This window comes from Triticum dicoccoides, chromosome 4B (assembly GCF_002162155.2).
Source record: "Triticum dicoccoides isolate Atlit2015 ecotype Zavitan chromosome 4B, WEW_v2.0, whole genome shotgun sequence".
Lineage (NCBI taxonomy): Eukaryota > Viridiplantae > Streptophyta > Magnoliopsida > Poales > Poaceae > Triticum > Triticum dicoccoides.
The window spans coordinates 556,043,412-556,053,023 of record NC_041387.1 but is presented as its reverse complement, the minus strand read 5'-3'; the positions used below and the strand labels follow the sequence as shown (position 1 = coordinate 556,053,023).

At 50.5% G+C, this 9,612-nt stretch overlaps 1 protein-coding gene across 1 annotated transcript; it reads right to left on the bottom strand.

The window, feature by feature from the left end:
- Positions 1–1,542: 1,542 nt before the first annotated feature.
- LOC119291436 (monooxygenase 2-like) lies at positions 1,543–3,235 on the bottom strand. The gene is made up of 2 exons (XM_037570194.1): positions 2,277–3,235; positions 1,543–2,191 (listed from the first exon to the last, which is right to left on the bottom strand). Exons 1-2 carry the CDS (start codon positions 2,953–2,955, stop codon positions 1,647–1,649), a joined length of 1,224 nt encoding a protein of 407 aa, XP_037426091.1. The 5' UTR covers positions 2,956–3,235; the 3' UTR covers positions 1,543–1,646.
- Between the last annotated feature and the right edge of the window lie 6,377 nt (positions 3,236–9,612).

Below are 9,612 nucleotides of genomic sequence, written 5' to 3'. Positions count from 1 at the left end.
GCGCATGAATCCAGCGCTAGGGCAATTGTAGCTGCCTCGCCGGAGGCCGTGCGGTCCGTCTAGCATTCGAACGCGCTGGCGGACGCGCAACCCTCTGTTGGCGCGCCGAGCATCGAGACGCACAATGGGCCTCAACCGACGAGGCCATGGCACGGCGTGCCCGCCGTGCAAGGCACCGGGTACGGTAGGCGGCGGCGGCCCTCGCGGCGATGGACGTCGGCAAGGCGGAGTCACATTCTCCGCCGCATCAGTTCGGACACCGCAATCGCATAATGGTGGACGTCGGCGGCTCGTCCCTGGACGGATCCGCCTTCGGTCCGGCGTTCACCGGCACCTAACGGGTTCCGGGCTCTGACGAGGAAGAGTAGGGCATGGGAGACGGCGGTGCCTTGAATCCTGTGAGCCGGCTCATGTCCCACGCCCTACTCTATCTTGTCGGCGACCGGACCAACACTCTGGGGGGCGCAGCCAGCCGCCGGACATGGCCAGGGCGGAGCCGGGCGGGCGGGGAGTGGAACCGGACGAAGCTCCGTTTAAAGATCGTTGCGCTGCATGTAATAGTATGGATTTGAGGTTTTTAATTTGAGATAACCGGATGTGAAATTCATTTTTTGAGGCATGACCGGTCATTGTCTGCGGAGGTCTCTCCGGACGTTTGAAGGGTATGATTTGTCAAGTCCGGGTGTAGATGGGGTTGTTTGGATACAGGGAATTAGATGTGAGATTTTAGAAAACGAGTTTTTGGAGGATTTTTAGGAAAATCAGTTTTGGTTAGTTATTCTGTTAAGGTAAGTATACCCAGTACCTTGTTTGGATGGGAAAATTAGAAAAACACGATTTTGAGTTCTTCCCAAACAATACATGGAGGTGTGGTGCTTCGGCTTGCTCTTGGCACCTACACGCACAGCTGCGGACAACCACACCGTAAACTGCTCTCTCGCGAGGCCATCGCCGAGGCCGCCAGGGTAATCGCGCTGCTCGCCTGATCGTGCTCGGCTTCGTTCGCCGGTGTCATGCATGTTGGCTCAGGTTCCCATCAAAGAAGCACGTACATGCAACTCACATACGGCAAGACACGAGTACACGACGTAAAGCACCTTGATTGATTCTCAAGCCGGGCATGCATGTAGCATCTAGCTAGCTGCTGGATCGATTGGCCGGTAACAACAGAGCACAACACACATGCTAGGGAGGCGTGACGACGACGTAGAAGCTGGAGCATATGGACGGCGACGGTGGCTGTGAAACGGCCGATGGACACAACGGCAGCCAGCCCAAGTCTGCATCCGCCATTGAGGCGCTGGTCTAGGTGGAGCATCGCAACCTGCATGCTCCGGCTGCTTGGCCGAGATCGGCAACGACGTCTTTTGGCTTTGTCAAGCTGCTGTTGCGGCCGGCGGAGGTTACCATGATCAGCGCGTCGGACTTCGCTGATCTCCTGATGCATATAGAAAACGCGTTTGTACAAAAACGTCTATTAGTCGTTTTTGTATAAACTGGTTTTTTGGGTTTTTGGAAGACCCAGTTTAGTATATCCACGAGTTAGTTAGAGGATCCAAACAATGTTTTAGGTTGTTACACCAGAAATCGGGTTTAAGGAAAACTAGTTTCCTATGCTCTTTTGGTTGCCTCAAATGTACTACTCCCTAGCTTGACAGGGTCCCGCAGTTGTAGTCTGACATTTTGAGGAGCCTTCCCGCGAGCACTCCGGCCAGCACTTTCTCCCGCAGAAAGCTGATGATCCTATTACCACTCTGCTGCACGAAGCCGACAGCGTAGGCCGTTCCGATTAGCTCGATGCTCCTCCACCGCCGTATCCCCGCAAACCTGCGCAGGCCCGACTCGATCCTCTCCTTCTCATCTGTGCCGCCTGTCGCTCCGTCGCCATCGCCACGGAGGATGGCCTCTCCGAGGCATCTGGCCAGTACGACGCCGTCCTCCAGCGCCGCGCAGCCGCCCTGGCCCAGGTCCGGCGTCATCGGGTGCAGCGCGTCGCCGGCCACGCACACGTTCCCCTTGCTGATGCCCGCGAACACGAGCGAGAGCGGCGGCCGGAACCGCAGCGGCGTGGCGGGCGCGTCGTCGCTCCTCTCCACCAATTCCAGCGCCTCCGCGGGCACCTTGGAGCTCCTCAGCTTCGTCAGCACGTACTGCTTCATCTTGGTACCGCTCTCCTCGGCACCATCATCATCTGCACGTCAGTCAAGGCGAGACGGTAAATGGACATCCGTGGATCGCAGTCGCCATGGATGCAGAGAGTAGCTAGCTAGACTGACCGTCTTCGGAGGGAGACCATGTGTAGAACCAGTAGACGTCGGTGTCGTTGCAGGGGACGAAGCCGAAGCGGAAGCCGTTGCCAAAGAGCTGCAAGAACTTGGGCGGGAAGCCGTGGCCGTCGGGGTAACGCGCGAGGCCCCGCGTGGCGGAGCGCCCGGAGTGCGACGGCTTGGCGAGCCCCAGCCATCTGCCCACCATGGAGTTGATCCCGTCGCATCCGACCAGCACCTTCGCCCGGAGAGTCGAGCCGTCGGCGAGGTGGAGGGTCTTGGCACCGTCGCCGTGCTCGTCGATGGAGACGATCTTGGAGGAGTAGCGGATGGTGCCCGTCGGCAGCTCCGCCGCCAGGACCTGCAGCAGCACGTCGCGCCTGACGCAGCTGAACTCGTCCCTGAAGTCCACCTCCTTCGCTATCTCTCCCGTGGACGCCGACATGACGCGCAGCCCTTGGATGTGCAGGTGGAGCTTCCTGATCTGGTCGCCGACGCCGAGGGCGTCGAGCGCGCGGAAGGCGTTGGGCCACGTGGCGAAGGCGAACCCCGAGGCCCGGAGCGACGGGGACGACTCCAGCACCACGCTCCTCACCCCTTTCCTGTGCAGCCCGAGTGCGGCGGCGAGGCCGGCGAGCCCGGCGCCCACGATCACGATGTCCTCGCCGGACTCCTCTTGCCGCTGCATGCTTGCCGCCGGTGCGGAGAGCAACGAGGTCGAGGCCACGTAATCGGTGAACTTTCGGAAGAGAGCACCTGATTGTTTAACACGAATCAACCAATCTAGCTAGGCTGCTCCTCGGAATTGGAGTATTGGACATATATACAGCTCGACAGTGAACGGAGCTTGAGGATTGACGTCATTGCTGATTATATGGAGTAGGATTTTGTCGTTGCCATGAATGGCGTGCGCTAGGCTCGGCTCACTCGTCAGAGTCACTCGTGGTGGGTGCCCAAACTGAATTTGGATAGCCGGAAAAGAACAGCTCGCAGTACAGCAAACAAACATGTGATGGGAAATTCCTCTGCTCCCTATCACACACTCCACCACTATCTAGTCGATAGGCTGCGGGAGACACACTGATTGGCCTGGCTACTTTCTAGGCCACGATTTGAGGCGTTTTGGATCTCGGCCCCCATGAGGGCTGAATTTTTGAAAAATCCAAAAAAAAACTGAAAAAATTATACAAGTAAACAAAGATGTGAGGTGTATGTGTGTAAAATTTCAGGATGAAGTACGCTGAAATGCAACCTATACAAAAAAAATTCATGGTTTAAGAAGATGAATAGTAGTATCATTTGCACAACCCTCATTTCTCATTTCTCATTTCAACGTATTTCGTCATGTAAATTTACACATTTGTGCATTATGCCTTCATGTATGTCTGTGTTTTTTCAGATTTTTTTGCAGTGTAGAAATATGAATTTTCACGAATTTTGGATTTTGCATTCTGAGGCCTCCATGGTGCTCGGCCTCCAAAAGCAATTTCCGGCGATTTTTGCTCTATTTTTTTTCTACAATACGCACTAACGTGCGTACCATGCATTAAAGAAGGAGAGGGGGCCACCAAGGTCTAAATTTTACTATTACTCAAGTGAAATTTGATATAAATGCATGCCATTCTGCATCATTTCCTTGTTCTTTTGTTTTGTTTATTTTCGAAACTCTTATGTTTTATCTTTGGTGTTGTAAAGGTCTAAGAGCATCTTCACCATGAACCCTCGAACCATCCACACCCCGTCCGGATTGATCGGGTTGGACACATTTTGTCATCCAATGCGATGCCCCATCGGTTCATGGATCAGTCCAGATGTCCGTTTCTGTAAACCGAAGGCAAACCAAGGGGCTTTGCGGGTGTCCGGATCGCTGCCACGCACGCGTCCGACACCCTGGTTCCCTCTCCCACGCGAAGCGGTTGCCGTGCATTCATGCCGGTCAGCGTCACTTCAGAGTGTCATCACCTCATTCATGTCGACCTAGAGCGGATGCGGCCTCTCACTGAAGCCGGCGTTGAAGCGACTCGCTGTCCGAGAGTGACGCTCACGCAGGGGCGGAGACAGGGAGGGGCGAGCAGGGGTCAGACCCCTGCCAATGGCTCGCCTCCCTCAACAATTCGTGTAGATAGTATGTACTGTATCTTTACCTAACTAGTAAGCATGCACGTGCAACGCACGTATTTGCAGTGGCATGTTGGTGTGACAACCCTAAAAATGGTACCAGTTGAGTGCGCGAAGCGTGTTGGAGCAATGGATGTCGGGGAGGCAGCCCTATGAGCTTTCGAACTTCAACGACATGGACCTCGTGTCGTGTGGTGTTAAAACTATTACAGTCATGTGGAATGCTTATCTCCTCATTACCCCGGAAGAGTGCTTCATGACTTCTTTTTCGACAGTGATGGAAGATCAGCTTGTGCGGTTTTCCGCGATTAACCGAACAATCTTCTGCTTAATAATCAACAAAATATCAAAGCTTTAGCTTCATGTCTGAATTTATTTACTAATACTCGTTTACTCAACCAAATTCATATATATCGAAAAATGTGTTTTTTACCAGTAAAATATTTATTAACTTTTATAGATATTTTTTTGTGAGAAAACTTTTATAGATAGTATTTATACAAAAATCCTTTTAAAGCATCAGATGGTTATGACTATAAAAGAATGGATTTTTTTAGAAGAATGGGAGGTGAATCGGACATGGCCGGTAAAAAGAAGATACGGAGTATATACTTTTGGCTCGGATAATACCGCGATCACTCTTTTATTTTTTTGCAGGGAATACCGCGATCACTCACAGTCTCTCGCATCACTGTCTAGTACAGTATTAAGAAAAAACCACCAGTCATCCTCTCCACTGCCCCCTCACATTTCTTCTCTGGATAGTTTCCCATTCCCCATTCTATTCTATCCACAGTCGGCGTCCCTGGTCAGGCAGCCCCCTTCCCTTCGTCACAACCGCCGGCGCTCCCTGGTCAGGCCGCCCTCCCCTTCGTCATCAGCGCCGGCGCTCGCTGGCAGGCCGCCCCTCCCCTTCGAATGAGGTCGCGGAAGTGGCCGAGGAGGCCCTCCAGCTTGGCATGCTCATGCCAGCGCTAGGCACCGTCGGATGCGGATGCGGAGGCGCGGACTCGCACGCCCTACTCTACCCCGCTCCTTCGAATCCGGCCCCGAAGTGCTCGAGGAGGCGGTTGAGCTCGTCATTGCTAAGAAAATAGGTAATTTTTCGACTAATTTAATCCATAAATAGATAACGAGCATGGCATTGACAGAACTAGGAACATACTGGTACTGATCTAAAAAAGCACGTACTACGCAAATAGTAGACAAATCTACACATGATGCTAGCACTGCTAATACAGAAATTATCAGGAGAGGGATAAATGCGGTATACCCTCCAGTAGGCCATGCAGAAGCCGCTGCCGCGGTGACAGCAGCAACAGAAGCGTCCTCGGCGGCCTTCTTGTCGGCCTCGGTCTTCTCGGCGGCGGCACGTTCGGCGTCGCTTGACATGGTGATGACGGAGACGGCGCAGACGCAGAGGAAGTAGTGGATCGGAGGCGAGCAGTCGCGTAGTCGCTTCCCAAAAACCTATTCGCCTCTCTCCCGTACAGGAACCAGAGAGACGGAGTCGCCGGTCAACCTTGGTCAACCGTGTACGCGGTGAACAGGATGGAGTCGCCGGCGGCAGCAGCAGCAGAGGAACGACGTGGGCGTGGAGGCGGAGATGCGTTCTGTTTCGCAGCGGCTAGGTGAAAGAAAATGCGGTGCCCCCATGTTTGGTTTTGGTAATTGATGACAATCTCTATGGACTAATGGTTGTCTTGAGTTATATTTGAAGGATTTGTCCATAGGCTTTTCTTGAAGTCCATGTATTGGTTTCAAGGAGTTTTTGAGTTGACCAAGGTGCTATTAAGGAATTATCCAAAGATTGGTCATGCGAGTGTTGAGCTTATTGCAAGCATGTCTTGAAGAAGAAGGTTGTGTGATCATTCATGTTTACCTTCAAGACATCATCCAAATGAAGAGAGTTGCAAAGATTCAAGGTTGATCAAGACTAAGTCAAGAGTGAATCAAGTTGATCAACTCACAAAGCATAGAAGATGTACCGAGAGGGATCAAGTGATCCCATGGTATGGTAAGCATTGTCCATTGCACTTTATGTACTAACCCATGGTCTATGTGAGAGTTGTATGTGGGGTTAGGTATGTATCCATGGGCTTGCGTCAAGAGGAAGATATCATACAACCCATGGAAAGGATGACATCAAGTGGTGATCTTCATCAAGATTGTCGTGTGCAAGTTCAAGTGGAGCATCACGAAGAGATCAAGTGCTTGAATCTTGCCATTCATTGTGGTGTCAATGGACTTGTGAACATGTGTCGAAGAGTGGCTCACCCATAGTGAACTATGGGGGAGCAATCATCTAGTCTTCATCGAGCCAACGCAATCAAGAAAGGTGGTCCAACTTGAGGGAGTCAAGATCGTCTTCATCTAGCTCAAGTGGACCATGTGCAAGGCAAAGGTTTTCCCTTGATAGGTTTTCTATTTTACCGGTCTTGTGGTGGTAGTTGGGAGACCGAGTTATAGGATCGTTTGCCGTACTATCAAGGGGGGGCTCTCAAGTTGGTAGCTTGATCGTATCGTTAGTAGAGAGCCCAAACCATTGCATCCTTGCATCATGTTTCTTGGTTCTTGTTTGGTTATCTTTGTGAGTCTTAAAGCTTATGGTCATCTTGATGACAAGCTTGAGTTCATCGAAAACGGAGTTCGCATGCGTCTTCTATGATGTTTTCGGTGTTGGAGGTTTTACCGGTCTTATCCGATGAAGGGTTCTCACCATTTTATTATGGGACTTTTCTCATTTGCTTATTCTTGATATTTCTATCAATATTGTGTTAGCCCATGTCGTTAGCTTTCCAACAAACTTGGTTTCGTTGAATTCGGAGTCCGTTTGCAAAAGTTGGGGCTATTTTGGTAAAGGTTGCAGCGGTACTACCGCGACTAGAGCGGATGTAATTTTTTACTACCACTCCAGAGCGGTACTACCGCGGCTCCTGAGCGGTAGTACTGCTCCAGAGCAGTACTACCATGGCTCCTAAGCAGTAGTACCGCCCCGGACCAAAAACTCGTGTTTTCTCTCTCGATTGGGTTGTTTTGACCGTGCTAAGCGGTAGTACCGCTCCTCCAAGAGGTAGTACCGCTTGTGCACGACCTGAGCACATAACGGTTGGATTCGGGAGGTCCTATAAAAGGGGGTCTTCTTCCCCAATGAACCAAATCCTTTGAGCTCATGTTCTTCCCCCATTGTTGACCTTCTTCGAGCTTGCTAACTCTCAATCCCTTCATGGATTCTTGCTAGTTCTTGAGGGAAAAGAGAGAGGAGATCTAGATTCACGTTTCCACCAATCACTTTCTCCTCTAAGTGAGGGGAACCCCTTGGATCTAGATCTTGGAGTTCTTCGTGTTCTTCTTTCGTTCTTCCTCTTATTTTCCTCCCTAGCATTAGTTGCTTTGGTGGGATTTGGGAGAGAAGGACTTGGGCACTCCGTGTGCCTTTGCCATTGCATTTGGTGCATCGGTTTGAGTTCTCCACGTGATACGTGGAAGTTACAAGTTGAGAAGCTTATTACTCTTGGGTGCTTGGTGCCCTTGAGCTTGTTCCTCTTGGGTGCTTGGGTGCCCTAGACGGTTGGTGGTGTTCGAAGCCCAATCATTGTGGTGTAAAGCTCCGGGCAAGCGTCGGGGTCTCCAATTAGGTTGTGGAGATCGCCCCGAGCAATTTGACGTGTTCCGGTGACCGCCCCCAAGGGTTGCCAAACTGGACGGGTTCGGTGACCGCCCCCAAGGGTTGCCATTTATACGGGTTCGGTGACCGCCCTCAAGGGTCCCTTAGTGAAATCACGACATCTTGCATTGTGCGAGGGCGTGAGGAGATTACGGTGGCCCTAGTGGCTTCTTGGGGAGCATTGTGCCTCCACACCGCTCCAAACGGAGATTAGCATCCGCAAGAGATTAGCATCGTCGTCTCCACGTGCCTCGGTTATCTCTTACCCAAGCCCCTTTACTTATGCACTTTACTTTGTGATAGCCATATTGTTCTTTGTCATATATCTTGCTATCACATAGTTGCTTATCTTGCTTAGCATAAGTTGTTGGTGCATATAGGTGAGCCTAGTTGTTGTAGGTTTTGTGCTTGACAAATTAACCGCTAGTTTTATTCCGCATTTGTTCAAAGCCTAAACCGTAATTATTTTAATGCGCCTATTCACCCCCCCCCCCTAGGCGACATCCTCGATCTTTCAATTGGTATCAGAGCCTCGTCTCTCTTTGTTAGGCTTAACCGCCTAGAGAGTGAATATGTCGACTAGGGGATTAGGATTCTCTGACACTCTTAGTTTCGATGGCACAAATTTTGATGTTTGGGAAATTCGCATGCTTAATCTCTTTAGGGTCATGGACCCAAATTTAGAGCGAATTGTAGATATGGCTTTTTCTCCTCCAAAGGATCCCCAAAGATTATCTTTAGAGGATGAGAAAAACTCTTATCTCAATGCTCAAGCTTCTAATGTGCTTTTTGATGCTTTGAGCAATGTAGTTATTTTTCAACTTGTCACGACCGGTTTTCCGGGTAATAAATTTCCAGAAAAGACCGTCGTGCTCATCAGCCCCAGGATTACTGTTAGCTGATGAGGCTCCAACTTGATACAGAAATTCCAAGCAGAAAACAAAATATGTAGCACAAGGCCATTCTGGCCTGTGAGTACAACAAATGGTTTCTAGTGGTTGATGGCGGAAGCGGGTTGTGAAACATCAGTGTCTATGGGACTCCATTTCCCAACAGGAACAGCTGACCAGGTTAACTCCTATCTTCGCGAGGCTGCTATCTCCATTGTGTGGGTTCCGGGGCTTTCAACATGGTCGCTCCTTTCCGCGCAAGAAATCTGGCCAAGACAATAGCCAGGGACAAGCCAGTGAGTACTTTGAATGTACTCGCAAACATTATGAACACAAGTATAATATAACAATGATGTGCTGAAAATATTTTATGCTCATGACGTCAGTCAAAAATAGTAAATAAAATTCTGATGCGTGCAGGCGGTTATTTGTAAAAATGCAATAACATAGTAGTATTAAAATTTATGAAATAAATAACAAGCAATGTCACCGTCGGGCGTCTTAGCGACACCACATAAAAGGGCTTTAAAAGAAATGCCACAATCGGGCGTCCGAGCGACACCACATAAAGGGCTTTACAAGAAATGCCACAGTCGGGCGTCTGAGCGACACCACATAAAGGGCTTTAAAAGAAATGCCACAGTCGGGCGCCTGAGCGACACCACATAAA

Excerpts from the sequence above, each read along its gene's own strand:
- LOC119291436 (XM_037570194.1), bottom strand. The coding sequence starts at position 2,955 with ATGCAGCGGCAAGAGGAGTCCGGCGAGGACATCGTGATCGTGGGCGCC. Across the intron at positions 2,192-2,276 it reads ATGGTCTCCCTCCGAAGACG|ATGATGATGGTGCCGAGGAG; the intron begins GTCAGTCTAGCT and ends ACTGACGTGCAG.